The 18,090-nt window shown below is 39.4% G+C and overlaps 1 protein-coding gene and 1 long non-coding RNA gene across 5 annotated transcripts; both read right to left on the reverse strand.

Annotated features, from left to right (window-relative positions):
- Nucleotides 1-1,101: 1,101 nt before the first annotated feature.
- LOC121559051 lies at nucleotides 1,102-3,257 on the reverse strand. Of its 4 annotated transcripts, none has more exons than XM_045218512.1 (4): nucleotides 2,898-3,257; nucleotides 2,723-2,788; nucleotides 2,160-2,408; nucleotides 1,102-2,021 (listed from the first exon to the last, which is right to left on the reverse strand). In XM_045218512.1, exons 1-4 carry the CDS (start codon nucleotides 3,073-3,075, stop codon nucleotides 1,891-1,893), a joined length of 624 nt encoding a protein of 207 aa, XP_045074447.1. In that variant the 5' UTR covers nucleotides 3,076-3,257; the 3' UTR covers nucleotides 1,102-1,890. The 4 variants fall into 4 exon arrangements, with proteins under 4 accessions (XP_045074447.1, XP_045074446.1, XP_045074445.1 ...); XM_045218511.1 differs by having other exon boundaries at nucleotides 2,160-2,420; nucleotides 2,723-2,779; nucleotides 2,898-3,255; XM_045218510.1 differs by having other exon boundaries at nucleotides 2,160-2,420; nucleotides 2,723-2,782; nucleotides 2,898-3,255.
- Nucleotides 3,258-4,420: 1,163 nt separating this feature from the next.
- LOC123487297 lies at nucleotides 4,421-6,073 on the reverse strand. Its single transcript, XR_006659718.1, has 3 exons — nucleotides 6,047-6,073; nucleotides 5,238-5,288; nucleotides 4,421-4,891 (listed from the first exon to the last, which is right to left on the reverse strand). It is a non-coding gene; the product is annotated as an uncharacterized LOC123487297 (long non-coding RNA).
- Between the last annotated feature and the right edge of the window lie 12,017 nt (nucleotides 6,074-18,090).

Below are 18,090 nucleotides of genomic sequence, written 5' to 3' on the forward strand. Positions count from 1 at the left end.
CCCATCTCCGTCTCTCCTCCCCATCTCCCCCCCCCCTCTCTCTCTCCTACCCATCTCTCCCCCCTCTCTCTCTCTCAAACATTGCCAATCTTTACACACACAAACACACACACAGACACACACACACACAAACACACACATTCTGAGCTGCCCGAACTGATTCTCTTTAGCACACATGCGCTCACTCATGCACACACACACGCAAGTACGCACACGTGCATGCACCGACACGCACTCACGCACGCACACACACACACACACATTCTCTCGCTGCCTATCTAACTCCAGAGGTCAGCAGGGACTTGGTAACAGGTGTATCATCACAGGCTGGTCACACACAGCATGTCTGGGGGACACACAGAGATACACACACACAGAGAGACACACACACACACACACACAGAGAGACACACACACAGAGACACACACACACACACACACACAGAGACACACTCACACACACACACAATGAGACACACTCACACACACACACACAGAGACACAGTCACACACAAACACACAGAGACACACTCACACACACACACACACACACACACATACGTGTTTATAGACAATATCAGGACTTATGACAAAAATGTGACATATTGGGACATGCCTTTCCCAAGGTCCAAGAGACCTGGGAATCAGAATAGTTTGGTCCCATGATTCTAGGAATACATCCATCTGTTGAGATTTTGTCTAGGGCTATATTTTGTTCAGACCTGATTTTAATAGTATATATGAGGACTTGTTCGGGTTTATGTGACATATAAGGCCCATAGCAACAGCAGCCCATAGATACACACTGATTTTCAGGTTTATGTGACTTATGAAGAACCTGTAAATAGGGTCTGTATTTGAACGTGGTTCCGGTTACATGTTGAAATGTCTGCATAAGAATCATAGGTGTACAATACTTAACTAAAGCTTTTAAAAATTATTATAATAATCATGCTCACCAGATAGGTAACCTTCAACAGAAATGCCTATCCATGTTCACATAGCTCATAAATATAATATATTCTCAGTCTACTGTTTAAGTCGTATTGTTGTTATTTATAACAATACATTTGCAGTCAATATTCATGTAAAAAAAGAGGGAACACTTTATGCCTTACTTTTATTGAGTGCCAGCGAAAATATGCAAATTAACAAATCAATTGAACACCCAGAATAGACCACCTACACTTTGCCTCCTTCCCTGCTATGCACAAAGCAGTAGAAATGGCATGTTTGAAATGAATGAGAAACTCTCTATTAAAGCATCCAGCTTCTATGAAACATGACAGTGTATATTCAGCTAACCTGTCTAAATAACATAGGGATTTACATCATAGTTACATAGTGCAAGTTACCATACACAAGGCCTGTTACAAGCACCCATTGAAATGGTAATAGTTTAACAGTAATTTAAACACCTTGCCACATTCAACAACTTGTGGTTAAGAACAAAGTGCTTCTGAAAACTTAGGAACAATAACAATCCCTTTAAGTACTGTTTATCTCTTTTCCCTGTCAATGAGAGCAGAGTATTAACCTATATCATCAACTGTTATCCCAAAAAAATGTGACCATAAGTGGCAAACATATGCTCATTAATAGCCCTCAATTATACATAAACATACAAACATGTGGGATCTACAGTCGAGCCTATGTGGCATGTTTGTACAAGAACCAACAATATAAATCATTTAAGGAAAATAAAATAATATGAACATGAAACCCACAGATATTAACACTATCTGAGGAGAAGCTGATTGAAATTGGAATTGAATGGTACCTGAGCTACAGTTGGCATGCTCTAGTTCTATCTATTCATCTTCCTTTTTAATGCTACATTTCTGTTGTGGATGTAGTATTTGATAGCAACCCAGTCTCTGTCTTTCAGAGCTACTGGCTCTGCTTGGAGGCAGGAGTCACAGTCCTTTTACCTGGTATTCTGCAGCTTGTTATGAAATGAAGCAAATGCCGCTCAACAGCTTTCACTTCATCACCTGTCCACTTGCTTCTCACCTTCACAGCTTTCATAAATGGAAACAAAATACAACTGATTAACAATGAGCTCTGCTAAAGTGACAAATGGAGGATATGATACAAAGGATTCTAGTTAGTAGTTATATGATGTTATCAATACATGTGAATACAAAATGCTTACTAACCTTGCTTTCCTTTGGAGCACTTTGAGGATGCTTGGGATGTGACTATTTTACCATGTCTTGGTTGTGTGTTGCTCATGTGTACGTTATCCAAGGTGGTTGACTCAGGAGTGCCCTTCATGTTGTCCAGGGTGGTTGACTCAGAAGTGCCCTCCATGTTGTCCAGGGTGGTTGACTCAGAAGTGCCCTCCATGTTGTCCAGGGTGGTTGACTCTGGTGTTTGCCTCAGAAGTGTCTGGTCCCTAGAAGTCTCTGTTGTTGAGCCTTTGCAAAGTAATAATGAATGTGATTATGTTCTATGAGCTTCATGACAATACGTTTGCTTGCTTGTATTATTCACTGTAAACAACCTCAATGTCAGGCAATATGCAATTCTACATTAGATATTAACTGATATTTGAGATATAAACATAAACTGATTGCAAATCCATAAATGTGGAATTACTTATCACCACCAATGTGATTGTTTAAAAACAGATAGAGGATCATTTCGATAATCCCCACAGAAATGTGCATTTATGTGACATAACTTAAAGATATTACCACATATATACAAGTCAGGATACCTTTGCATTGATGTAGGTCAGCAATGGTTTCTTCACTGGAATCATCATCACTCATTTCTACTTCATCTGGTTGGGTAAAAAACATTTACGGCCAATTATTTAAATTAAGGACTAACAACACTTATAATAGTTATATTTGAAGTGGCTAAAAACTATATTTCAAACAAAATTTTACCTTCAGGATTGACCTCAATGTCATCCAGCCCTTTCCCCTGCAGGTAAGGCAGTCTTCCTTTTTCGATTGCTATCAACAGTTTGCTGACTTTTGCGAGCTGCAGGGTACTCTCTGGAAACCGATAGAATTCTCTATGGACACGGATGTCATGTCCTAGAAAGGTGGCAAGTTGATCCATTTCATTTTCTTTGAGGTTTAGTAGTGTGGACAAAGTGGCGACTTGTTTCCGCAATCTTGTTGAGGTGAGTGCCTCTGGGTTCTTTGCACCACATTGTTTGCATACTTGCGAAAGCAGTCGGAGCCTCTGTAATGGGAAAGGACACCTGGCCGTGTAAACATGTACATATTTTCTTTGTGGACTTGACACTCTTTTCTGCTTATCATGAGGAGGTCCATAGCAGTGATCATGTCAGGGGTTAGAAGCACTGGAACCTTTCTTGACCTTCTACCTCGAATCTCAACTCTCTCAAAGTGCTCTGCAAGCTTCCTCTCGAAGTCAGTAAGGCCCCTCACAATGTCTGGATTCAGCTCCGTAAGATCTCTGGATGTGAAAGACTGAAGCTCCATTTTTGAAACTTCCCCTTCCCTCCTTCTGTTAAATAGTACTACCTGCGTCAAAGTCACTTTAGCAAGATTTCCAAAGCTTTTGCTGTTGGGTTCATCCTCAAGGTCCTTCATACACTTAGCACGCTCAGTAGCAAGAAACGTGTGCAGCACCGACACATCCTCTGTAAAGGGTAAAACCTGTGGTTTATTCCATTTGGCTTGTTGAAGTGTACCCAATGCGGCAGCTGAAATGGACTCTGTCCACTTTTTCTGATGTAAAGTGGCAAATTGCTTTGCAGACTCTGCAACAGCAGGGCGATTTGCAATGATGGCATGGCATTGAATAATGCCTGCAACTTTGGCTAAACTGTGTCCCAATGTCAAAGCCAATGATGGGATTTTATACGAGTTGCTTTCGACATCATAACCAGCAACAGATCTTACTGCCTGTATCACATGGGGAAAGTTACAGGGCATAACAAGGACTTCGGTGCTCTTCAAAGGTGTTATAGCCCTTGCCGTTATCAATAGTCTTGCCATCTCTCTAATTTTTTGGCGTATGTAGTCATTCCTTCTCTCATATGGTTTCCTGGAATTCAACAGTGACTCGCCGATACAAAGGAATTCAGTTTCACTCCTTACAACCGAGGAAACGTCATCCTGGTTCATTTCACAAGCAATCTTCCAAACAGTTTCCTTAACTGAGTCAGGTCTTGGTAAGTGCAGTTGAATCCGTTTTCGCCCAACTTGAGGCTCTCCCTCAACAGACTTCTTCGGGCAGTTTCTCACATGTCTCCATAGGGAATTTCTTGCATACAGTCCTTCGCAAAATTTGCAGTGACGGTAGTCATCAGATCGTTTTGCATTACTAGGTCTTCTACAGGCAACCATCTCTCCAGTGCCACAGCTTGCCACTTCAGTATTATGGTCAAAGTTTCATCTCTTCTTAAGAGAGCGTAACAACTCTGTTCTTTTGCGGGATCCTTTATTAAAACTGAAAGCCATTGCAACATCAGGCTTTTCACTGTGGATGGATTCGAGGTGTCTTGCCAATTTATAAATGGCCTTTTTACAATAAAGACAAAATTGCTTCTTGTTGTACTTGCTTCCTTTTGCTGTTATTGACAAAGGTGTGACATTTATGGAGCTTTTCTGGTGTGATGTGTTCTCTGATGAATTGGCACTGCAGCTTATTACTGAAGTACAAGGATTGCTGCGCATCTTTGAATAACTTAATGTTCTTGGCTTCTCTGAACTGGTGGTACTATCCCCACTGTGTGCTGTAACATTCCCTAATGGTGTGTTCTCTGACAATTTGTGGTGGAGATTCTTTTCTGTGGTTTTATATTCCTTACTACAAGAACTTGTAGTACTTATAATAGAAGCATCCGAGGAATTGCCACATGAGTCTGGAAGATAGTCTGCAGCATCCGAAGATTCATCAAGGTCTGAAGGAAAATGGAGAAAAAAAAGTATCTAATTCTGTCAATAACTTTATACATGTATTAATACCTAGGGTATCATACTCCCTACAGTACCATTACATTGTGCATAACACCTACATACTCAGAGAAAAATGTATTCTAGTAAACTGATTGAAAGACCTCTATCTCTCAGCTATCTCTTCTCATAACGATCCTCACAACGATCATGACGGCGCCTCAGATTTTGCAGATGGCGGCTTTTTCTAAGCTGTACAAATTTCTACAATGTTTCCTCACATCAAAAATACCACAATGTGTTAACAAAGAACATGAACTATTTTATCTAATGACAAGAATGCAGTTTTCTTACCTGCTTTGCAGTAGGACACTGGAAGGGTACAATTCCACTGGACTTGCTTGCCTTGAATGAAATTATGAAGAATAAATATTTGTTTGTAATAACACAGTACCGTAACAGTAAATTAGGATATTATACATTATACTGTATGTGAAAATAATTTGGGTTAAGAAATTGACAATACTGTTTTATAGATGACCTATAAATGAAAAAATGAATATGTGGATCTGGGGTTTTTAAGCAAGACTCTATAGAAATGGTTAAAACTGTACAATATCTGCTAACCAACAATATGAGGACCGTGTAACACACACACTCTACTCTGGTTGGGTCATACCATATCGGGACGTCATCTGAGACACATTTACGTCTTGAACAGACTAAGTACAAAATGAGGAGATGACGACTGAACACATCTAGAGTCAAGGTTCCTGACTTTGAGTTATCCTTTTGATGTCAAAGAAAGCTCACAACCTTAAAAATAATGTAAATGAGTCAACTGCAATATAAATTAAATCACGCAAATTGATAAGAAATATGTTAAATGGGCAAAAACATTGCCCCAAAAATACAAAAACATAGGCATTAGAGAGAATAAAGATTAATTTTATGTTTTGAGGGGCGGTTAGTTCTGTCAAATGGTCGGGCTAATTTTGTTTATGCTATGATATCGAAACAAGTTATGGGAATTTTGATATTGTGAACATTTTACACAAAAGGTTGGTTGTAATACAGTAAAAGCCATGTAATTTATATATTGGAATGAACTGAGACAACAATTTAATTTAAATAGAAAAGATCTACAATAAATGTGTAATAACCTGTTGGAAGGATGAAGTGGATCTCTGTCTCACTTCTGGGTCTGCTGAAGGTTGAGCTGGGATCTTGTCACTTGGTGTCTGCAACGAAATACAACAATAACATGTCAGAAATATTGTGTTTTATAATATAGATCATATCTATTTCGTAAACTAATGATCATACTCAGTTCAGTCACAATATATTCCTACCACCTGTCTATCATAATCGCCTTTGGGGTGAGACTCATTGCTGAGGTCAAGGGGCTGCATTGACCACAAATGTTAGGAAAGATAATTCATATGTGGATCTGGGCTTTTATGCAAGACTCTATAGAAATGGTTAAAACTGTACAATATCTGCTAACCAACAATATGAGGACCGTGTAACACACACACTCTACTCTGGTTGGGTCATACCATATCGGGACGTAATCTGAAACACATTTACGTCTTGAACAGCCTTAGTACCAAATGAGGACTTGACGACTGAACACATCTAGAGTCAAGGTTCCTGACTTTGAGTTATCCTTTTGTTGTCAAAGAAAGCTCACAACCTTAAAAGTAATGTAAATGGATCAACTGCCATATAAATTAAATCACGCAAATTGATAAGAAATATGTTAAATGGGCAAAAACATTGCCACAAAAATACAAAAACATAGGCATTAGAGAGAATAAAGATTAATTTTATGTTTTGAGGGGCGGTTAGTTCTGTCAAATGGTCGGGCTAATTTTGTTTACGCTATGATATCGAAACAAGTTATGGGAATGTTGATTTTGTGAACATTTTACACAAAAGGTTGGTTGTAATACAGTAAAAAGCCATTTAATTCATATTTTGGAATGAACTGAGACAACAATTTAATTTAAATAGAAAAGATCTACAATAAATGTGTAATAACCTGTTGGAAGGATGAAGTGGATCTCTGTCTCACTTCTGGGTCTGCTGAAGGTTGAGCTGGGATCTTGTCACTTGGTGTCTGCAACGAAATACAACAATAACATGTCAGAAATATTGTGTTTTATAATATAGATCATATCTATTTCGTAAACTAATGATCATACTCAGTTCAGTCACAATATATTCCTACCACCTGTCTATCATAATCGCCTTTGGGGTGAGACTCATTGCTGAGGTCAAGGGCTGCATTGACCACAAATGTTAGGGAAAGATAATTCATATGTGGATCTGGGCTTTTTATGCAAGACTCTATAGAAATGGTTAAAACTGTACAATATCTGCTAACCAACAATATGAGGACCGTGTAACACACACACTCTACTCTGGTTGGGTCATACCATATCGGGGACGTCATCTGAAACACATTTACGTCTTGAACAGCCTTAGTACCAAATGAGGACTTGACGACTGAACACATCTAGAGTCAAGGTTCCTGACTTTGAGTTATCCTTTTGTTGTCAAAGAAAGCTCACAACCTTAAAAGTAATGTAAATGGATCAACTGCCATATAAATTAAATCACGTAAATTGATAAGAAACATGTTAAATGGGCAAAAACATTGCCCCAAAAAATACAAAAACATAGGCATTAGAGAGAATAAAGATTAATTTTATGTTTTGAGGGGCGGTTAGTTCTGTCAAATGGTTGGGCTAATTTTGTTTACGCTATGATATCGAAACAAGTTATGGGAATGTTGATTTTGTGAACATTTTACACAAAAGGTTGGTTGTAATACAGTAAAAAGCCATTTAATTCATATTTTGGAATGAACTGAGACAACAATTTAATTTAAATAGAAAAGATCTACAATAAATGTGTAATAACCTGTTGGAAGGATGAAGTGGATCTCTGTCTCACTTCTGGGTCTGCTGAAGGTTGAGCTGGGATCTTGTCACTTGGTGTCTGCAACGAAATACAACAATAACATGTCAGAAATATTGTGTTTTATAATATAGATCATATCTATTTCGTAAACTAATGATCATACTCAGTTCAGTCACAATATATTCCTACCACCTGTCTATCATAATCGCCTTTGGGGTGAGACTCATTGCTGAGGTCAAGGGCTGCATTGACCACAAATGTTAGGAAAGATAATTCATATGTGGATCTGGGCTTTTTATGCAAGACTCTATAGAAATGGTTAAAACTGTACAATATCTGCTAACCAACAATATGAGGACCGTGTAACACACACACTCTACTCTGGTTGGGTCATACCATATCGGGGACGTCATCTGAAACACATTTACGTCTTCAACAGATTGTAGACCTACCCAAGGCTGGAATGGGCTACAAGACCATCGCCAAGCAGCTTGGTGAGAAGGTGACAACAGTTGGTGCGATTATTCGCAAATGGAAGAAACACAAAAGAACTGTCAATCTCCCTCGGCCTGGGGCTCCATGCAAGATCTCACCTCGTGGAGTTGTAATGATCATGAGAACAGTGAGGAATCAGCCCAGAACTACACGGGAGGATCTTGTCAATGATCTCAAGGCAGCTGGGACCATAGTCACCAAGAAAACAATTGGTAACACACTACGCCGTGAAGGACTGAAATCCTGCAGCGCCCGCAAGGTCCCCCTGCTCAAGAAAGCACATATACAGGCCCGTCTGAAGTTTGCCAATTAACATCTGAATGATTCAGAGGAGAACTGGGTGAAAGTGTTGTGGTCAGATGAGACCAAAATCGAGCTCTTTGGCATCAACTCAACTCGCCGTGTTTGGAGGAGGAGGAATGCTGCCTATGACCCCAAGAACACCATCCCCACCGTCAAACATGGAGGTGGAAACATTATGCTTTGGGGGTGTTTTTCTGCTAAGGGGACAGGACAACTTCACCGCATCAAAGGGACGATGGACGGGGCCATGTACCGTCAAATCTTGGGTGAGAACCTCCTTCCCTCAGCCAGGGCATTGAAAATGGGTCGTGGATGGGTATTCCAGCATGACAATGACCCAAAACACACGGCCAAGGCAACAAAGGAGTGGCTCAAGAAGAAGCACATTAAGGTCCTGGAGTGGCCTAGCCAGTCTCCAGATCTTAATCCCATAGAAAATCTGTGGAGGGGAGCTGAAGGTTCGAGTTGCCAAACGTCAGCCTCAAAACCTTAATGACTTGGAGAAGATCTGCAAAGAGGAGTGGAACAAAATCCCTCCTGAGATGTGTGCAAACCTGGTGGCCAACTACAAGAAACGTCTGACCTCTGTGATTGCCAACAAGGGTTTTGCCACCAAGTACTAAGTCATCTTTTGCAGAGGGGTCAAATACTTATTTCCCTCATTAAAATGCAAATCAATTAATAACATTTCTGATATGCGTTTTTCAGGATATTTTTGTTGTTATTCTGTCTCTCACTGTTCAAATAAACCTACCATTAAAATTACAGACTGATCATGTCTTTGTCAGTGGGCAAACGTACAACATCAGCAGGGGATCAAATACTTTTTTCCCTCACTGTAGATCATATCTATTTAATAAACTAATGATCATACTCAGTTCAGTCACAATATATTCCTACCACCTGTCAATCATAATCGCCTTTGGGGTGAGACTCATTGCTGAGGTCAAGGGCTGCATTGACCACAAATGTTAGGAAAGATAATTCATATGTGGATCTGGGCTTTTTATGCAAGACTCTATAGAAATGGTTAAAACTGTACAATATCTGCTAACCAACAATATGAGGACCGTGTAACACACATCTACTCTGGTTGGGTCATACCATATCGGGACGTAATCTGAAACACATTTACGTCTTGAACAGCCTTAGTACCAAATGAGGACTTGACGACTGAACACATCTAGAGTCAAGGTTCCTGACTTTGAGTTATCCTTTTGTTGTCAAAGAAAGCTCACAAGCTTAAAAGTAATGTAAATGGATCAACTGCCATATAAATTAAATCACGCAAATTGATAAGAAATATGTTAAATGGGCAAAAACATTGCCACAAAAATACAAAAACATAGGCATTAGAGAGAATAAAGATTAATTTTATGTTTTGAGGGGCGGTTAGTTCTGTCAAATGGTTGGGCTAATATTTGTTTACGCTATGATATCGAATCAAGTTATGGGAATGTTGATTTTGTGAACATTTTACACAAAAGGTTGGTTGTAATACAGTAAAAAGCCATTTAATTTATATTTTGGAATGAACTGAGACAACAATTTAATTTAAATAGAAAAGATCTACAATAAATGTGTAATAACCTGTTGGAAGGATGAAGTGGATCTCTGTCTCACTTCTGGGTCTGCTGAAGGTTGAGCTGGGATCTTGTCACTTGGTGTCTGCAACGAAATACAACAATAACATGTCAGAAATATTGTGTTTTATAATATAGATCATATCTATTTCGTAAACTAATGATCATACTCAGTTCAGTCACAATATATTCCTACCACCTGTCTATCATAATCGCCTTTGGGGTGAGACTCATTGCTGAGGTCAAGGGCTGCATTGACCACAAATGTTAGGAAAGATAATTCATATGTGGATCTGGGCTTTTTATGCAAGACTCTATAGAAATGGTTAAAACTGTACAATATCTGCTAACCAACAATATGAGGACCGTGTAACACACACACTCTACTCTGGTTGGGTCATACCATATCGGGACGTCATCTGAAACACATTTACGTCTTGAACAGCCTTAGTACCAAATGAGGACTTGACGACTGAACACATCTAGAGTCAAGGTTCCTGACTTTGAGTTATCCGTTTGTTGTCAAAGAAAGCTCACAACCTTAAAAGTAATGTAAATGGATCAACTGCCATATAAATTAAATCACGCAAATTGATAAGAAACATGTTAAATGGGCAAAAACATTGCCCCAAAAATACAAAAACATAGGCATTAGAGAGAATAAAGATTAATTTTATGTTTTGAGGGGCGGTTAGTTCTGTCAAATGGTTGGGCTAATTTTGTTTACGCTATGATATCGAAACAAGTTATGGGAATGTTGATTTTGTGAACATTTTACACAAAAGGTTGGTTGTAATACAGTAAAAAGCCATTTAATTCATATTTTGGAATGAACTGAGACAACAATTTAATTTAAATAGAAAAGATCTACAATAAATGTGTAATAACCTGTTGGAAGGATGAAGTGGATCTCTGTCTCACTTCTGGGTCTGCTGAAGGTTGAGCTGGGATCTTGTCACTTGGTGTCTGCAACGAAATACAACAATAACATGTCAGAAATATTGTGTTTTATAATATAGATCATATCTATTTCGTAAACTAATGATCATACTCAGTTCAGTCACAATATATTCCTACCACCTGTCTATCATAATCGCCTTTGGGGTGAGACTCATTGCTGAGGTCAAGGGCTGCATTGACCACAAATGTTAGGAAAGATAATTCATATGTGGATCTGGGCTTTTTATGCAAGACTCTATAGAAATGGTTAAAACTGTACAATATCTGCTAACCAACAATATGAGGACCGTGTAACACACACACTCTACTCTGGTTGGGTCATACCATATCGGGACGTCATCTGAAACACATTTACGTCTTGAACAGATTGTAGACCTACCCAAGGCTGGAATGGGCTACAAGACCATCGCCAAGCAGCTTGGTGAGAAGGTGACAACAGTTGGTGCGATTATTCGCAAATGGAAGAAACACAAAATAACTGTCAATCTCCCTCGGCCTGGGGCTCCATGCAAGATCTCACCTCGTGGAGTTGTAATGATCATGAGAACAGTGAGGAATCAGCCCAGAACTACACGGGAGGATCTTGTCAATGATCTCAAGGCAGCTGGGACCATAGTCACCAAGAAAACAATTGGTAACACACTACGCCGTGAAGGACTGAAATCCTGCAGCGCCCGCAAGGTCCCCCCTGCTCAAGAAAGCACATATACAGGCCCGTCTGAAGTTTGCCAATTAACATCTGAATGATTCAGAGGAGAACTGGGTGAAAGTGTTGTGGTCAGATGAGACCAAAATCGAGCTCTTTGGCATCAACTCAACTCGCCGTGTTTGGAGGAGGAGGAATGCTGCCTATGACCCCAAGAACACCATCCCCACCGTCAAACATGGAGGTGGAAACATTATGCTTTGGGGGTGTTTTTCTGCTAAGGGGACAGGACAACTTCACCGCATCAAAGGGACGATGGACGGGGCCATGTACCGTCAAATCTTGGGTGAGAACCTCCTTCCCTCAGCCAGGGCATTGAAAATGGGTCGTGGATGGGTATTCCAGCATGACAATGACCCAAAACACACGGCCAAGGCAACAAAGGAGTGGCTCAAGAAGAAGCACATTAAGGTCCTGGAGTGGCCTAGCCAGTCTCCAGATCTTAATCCCATAGAAAATCTGTGGAGGGAGCTGAAGGTTCGAGTTGCCAAACGTCAGCCTCAAAACCTTAATGACTTGGAGAAGATCTGCAAAGAGGAGTGGAACAAAATCCCTCCTGAGATGTGTGCAAACCTGGTGGCCAACTACAAGAAACGTCTGACCTCTGTGATTGCCAACAAGGGTTTTGCCACCAAGTACTAAGTCATCTTTTGCAGAGGGGTCAAATACTTATTTCCCTCATTAAAATGCAAATCAATTAATAACATTTCTGATATGCGTTTTTCAGGATATTTTTGTTGTTATTCTGTCTCTCACTGTTCAAATAAACCTACCATTAAAATTACAGACTGATCATGTCTTTGTCAGTGGGCAAACGTACAACATCAGCAGGGGATCAAATACTTTTTTCCCTCACTGTAGATCATATCTATTTAATAAACTAATGATCATACTCAGTTCAGTCACAATATATTCCTACCACCTGTCAATCATAATCGCCTTTGGGGTGAGACTCATTGCTGAGGTCAAGGGCTGCATTGACCACAAATGTTAGGAAAGATAATTCATATGTGGATCTGGGCTTTTTATGCAAGACTCTATAGAAATGGTTAAAACTGTACAATATCTGCTAACCAACAATATGAGGACCGTGTAACACACATCTACTCTGGTTGGGTCATACCATATCGGGACGTAATCTGAAACACATTTACGTCTTGAACAGCCTTAGTACCAAATGAGGACTTGACGACTGAACACATCTAGAGTCAAGGTTCCTGACTTTGAGTTATCCTTTTGTTGTCAAAGAAAGCTCACAAGCTTAAAAGTAATGTAAATGGATCAACTGCCATATAAATTAAATCACGCAAATTGATAAGAAATATGTTAAATGGGCAAAAACATTGCCACAAAAATACAAAAACATAGGCATTAGAGAGAATAAAGATTAATTTTATGTTTTGAGGGGCGGTTAGTTCTGTCAAATGGTTGGGCTAATATTTGTTTACGCTATGATATCGAATCAAGTTATGGGAATGTTGATTTTGTGAACATTTTACACAAAAGGTTGGTTGTAATACAGTAAAAAGCCATTTAATTTATATTTTGGAATGAACTGAGACAACAATTTAATTTAAATAGAAAAGATCTACAATAAATGTGTAATAACCTGTTGGAAGGATGAAGTGGATCTCTGTCTCACTTCTGGGTCTGCTGAAGGTTGAGCTGGGATCTTGTCACTTGGTGTCTGCAACGAAATACAACAATAACATGTCAGAAATATTGTGTTTTATAATATAGATCATATCTATTTCGTAAACTAATGATCATACTCAGTTCAGTCACAATATATTCCTACCACCTGTCTATCATAATCGCCTTTGGGGTGAGACTCATTGCTGAGGTCAAGGGCTGCATTGACCACAAATGTTAGGAAAGATAATTCATATGTGGATCTGGGCTTTTTATGCAAGACTCTATAGAAATGGTTAAAACTGTACAATATCTGCTAACCAACAATATGAGGACCGTGTAACACACACACTCTACTCTGGTTGGGTCATACCATATCGGGGACGTCATCTGAAACACATTTACGTCTTGAACAGCCTTAGTACCAAATGAGGACTTGACGACTGAACACATCTAGAGTCAAGGTTCCTGACTTTGAGTTATCCTTTTGTTGTCAAAGAAAGCTCACAACCTTAAAAGTAATGTAAATGGATCAACTGCCATATAAATTAAATCACGCAAATTGATAAGAAACATGTTAAATGGGCAAAAACATTGCCCCAAAAATACAAAAACATAGGCATTAGAGAGAATAAAGATTAATTTTATGTTTTGAGGGGGCGGTTAGTTCTGTCAAATGGTTGGGCTAATTTTGTTTACGCTATGATATCGAAACAAGTTATGGGAATGTTGATTTTGTGAACATTTTACACAAAAGGTTGGTTGTAATACAGTAAAAAGCCATTTAATTCATATTTTGGAATGAACTGAGACAACAATTTAATTTAAATAGAAAAGATCTACAATAAATGTGTAATAACCTGTTGGAAGGATGAAGTGGATCTCTGTCTCACTTCTGGGTCTGCTGAAGGTTGAGCTGGGATCTTGTCACTTGGTGTCTGCAACGAAATACAACAATAACATGTCAGAAATATTGTGTTTTATAATATAGATCATATCTATTTCGTATACTAATGATCATACTCAGTTCAGTCACAATATATTCCTACCACCTGTCTATCATAATCGCCTTTGGGGTGAGACTCATTGCTGAGGTCAAGGGCTGCATTGACCACAAATGTTAGGAAAGATAATTCATATGTGGATCTGGGCTTTTTATGCAAGACTCTATAGAAATGGTTAAAACTGTACAATATCTGCTAACCAACAATATGAGGACCGTGTAACACACACACTCTACTCTGGTTGGGTCATACCATATCGGGACGTCATCTGAAACACATTTACGTCTTGAACAGATTGTAGACCTACCCAAGGCTGGAATGGGCTACAAGACCATCGCCAAGCAGCTTGGTGAGAAGGTGACAACAGTTGGTGCGATTATTCGCAAATGGAAGAAACACAAAAGAACTGTCAATCTCCCTCGGCCTGGGGCTCCATGCAAGATCTCACCTCGTGGAGTTGTAATGATCATGAGAACAGTGAGGAATCAGCCCAGAACTACACGGGAGGATCTTGTCAATGATCTCAAGGCAGCTGGGACCATAGTCACCAAGAAAACAATTGGTAACACACTACGCCGTGAAGGACTGAAATCCTGCAGCGCCCGCAAGGTCCCCCCTGCTCAAGAAAGCACATATACAGGCCCGTCTGAAGTTTGCCAATTAACATCTGAATGATTCAGAGGAGAACTGGGTGAAAGTGTTGTGGTCAGATGAGACCAAAATCGAGCTCTTTGGCATCAACTCAACTCGCCGTGTTTGGAGGAGGAGGAATGCTGCCTATGACCCCAAGAACACCATCCCCACCGTCAAACATGGAGGTGGAAACATTATGCTTTGGGGGTGTTTTTCTGCTAAGGGGACAGGACAACTTCACCGCATCAAAGGGACGACGGACGGGGCCATGTACCGTCAAATCTTGGGTGAGAACCTCCTTCCCTCAGCCAGGGCATTGAAAATGGGTCGTGGATGGGTATTCCAGCATGACAATGACCCAAAACACACGGCCAAGGCAACAAAGGAGTGGCTCAAGAAGAAGCACATTAAGGTCCTGGAGTGGCCTAGCCAGTCTCCAGATCTTAATCCCATAGAAAATCTGTGGAGGGAGCTGAAGGTTCGAGTTGCCAAACGTCAGCCTCAAAACCTTAATGACTTGGAGAAGATCTGCAAGAGGAGTGGAACAAAATCCCTCCTGAGATGTGTGCAAACCTGGTGGCCAACTACAAGAAACGTCTGACCTCTGTGATTGCCAACAAGGGTTTTGCCACCAAGTACTAAGTCATCTTTTGCAGAGGGGTCAAATACTTATTTCCCTCATTAAAATGCAAATCAATTAATAACATTTCTGATATGCGTTTTTCAGGATATTTTTGTTGTTATTCTGTCTCTCACTGTTCAAATAAACCTACCATTAAAATTACAGACTGATCATGTCTTTGTCAGTGGGCAAACGTACAACATCAGCAGGGGATCAAATACTTTTTTCCCTCACTGTAGATCATATCTATTTAATAAACTAATGATCATACTCAGTTCAGTCACAATATATTCCTACCACCTGTCAATCATAATCGCCTTTGGGGTGAGACTCATTGCTGAGGTCAAGGGCTGCATTGACCACAAATGTTAGGAAAGATAATTCATATGTGGATCTGGGCTTTTTATGCAAGACTCTATAGAAATGGTTAAAACTGTACAATATCTGCTAACCAACAATATGAGGACCGTGTAACACACATCTACTCTGGTTGGGTCATACCATATCGGGACGTAATCTGAAACACATTTACGTCTTGAACAGCCTTAGTACCAAATGAGGACTTGACGACTGAACACATCTAGAGTCAAGGTTCCTGACTTTGAGTTATCCTTTTGTTGTCAAAGAAAGCTCACAAGCTTAAAAGTAATGTAAATGGATCAACTGCCATATAAATTAAATCACGCAAATTGATAAGAAATATGTTAAATGGGCAAAAACATTGCCACAAAAATACAAAAACATAGGCATTAGAGAGAATAAAGATTAATTTTATGTTTTGAGGGGCGGTTAGTTCTGTCAAATGGTTGGGCTAATATTTGTTTACGCTATGATATCGAATCAAGTTATGGGAATGTTGATTTTGTGAACATTTTACACAAAAGGTTGGTTGTAATACAGTAAAAAGCCATTTAATTTATATTTTGGAATGAACTGAGACAACAATTTAATTTAAATAGAAAAGATCTACAATAAATGTGTAATAACCTGTTGGAAGGATGAAGTGGATCTCTGTCTCACTTCTGGGTCTGCTGAAGGTTGAGCTGGGATCTTGTCACTTGGTGTCTGCAACGAAATACAACAATAACATGTCAGAAATATTGTGTTTTATAATATAGATCATATCTATTTCGTAAACTAATGATCATACTCAGTTCAGTCACAATATATTCCTACCACCTGTCTATCATAATCGCCTTTGGGGTGAGACTCATTGCTGAGGTCAAGGGGCTGCATTGACCACAAATGTTAGGAAAGATAATTCATATGTGGATCTGGGCTTTTTATGCAAGACTCTATAGAAATGGTTAAAACTGTACAATATCTGCTAACCAACAATATGAGGACCGTGTAACACACACACTCTACTCTGGTTGGGTCATACCATATCGGGACGTCATCTGAAACACATTTACGTCTTGAACAGCCTTAGTACCAAATGAGGACTTGACGACTGAACACATCTAGAGTCAAGGTTCCTGACTTTGAGTTATCCTTTTGTTGTCAAAGAAAGCTCACAACCTTAAAAGTAATGTAAATGGATCAACTGCCATATAAATTAAATCACGCAAATTGATAAGAAACATGTTAAATGGGCAAAAACATTGCCCCAAAAATACAAAAACATAGGCATTAGAGAGAATAAAGATTAATTTTATGTTTTGAGGGGCGGTTAGTTCTGTCAAATGGTTGGGCTAATTTTGTTTACGCTATGATATCGAAACAAGTTATGGGAATGTTGATTTTGTGAACATTTTACACAAAAGGTTGGTTGTAATACAGTAAAAAGCCATTTAATTCATATTTTGGAATGAACTGAGACAACAATTTAATTTAAATAGAAAAGATCTACAATAAATGTGTAATAACCTGTTGGAAGGATGAAGTGGATCTCTGTCTCACTTCTGGGTCTGCTGAAGGTTGAGCTGGGATCTTGTCACTTGGTGTCTGCAACGAAATACAACAATAACATGTCAGAAATATTGTGTTTTATAATATAGATCATATCTATTTCGTAAACTAATGATCATACTCAGTTCAGTCACAATATATTCCTACCACCTGTCTATCATAATCGCCTTTGGGGTGAGACTCATTGCTGAGGTCAAGGGCTGCATTGACCACAAATGTTAGGAAAGATAATTCATATGTGGATCTGGGCTTTTATGCAAGACTCTATAGAAATGGTTAAAACTGTACAATATCTGCTAACCAACAATATGAGGACCGTGTAACACACACACTCTACTCTGGTTGGGTCATACCATATCGGGACGTCATCTGAAACACATTTACGTCTTGAACAGATTGTAGACCTACCCAAGGCTGGAATGGGCTACAA

The sequence above is a fragment of the Coregonus clupeaformis genome, unplaced genomic scaffold (genome assembly GCF_020615455.1).
Source record: "Coregonus clupeaformis isolate EN_2021a unplaced genomic scaffold, ASM2061545v1 scaf1620, whole genome shotgun sequence".
NCBI lineage: Eukaryota > Metazoa > Chordata > Actinopteri > Salmoniformes > Salmonidae > Coregonus > Coregonus clupeaformis.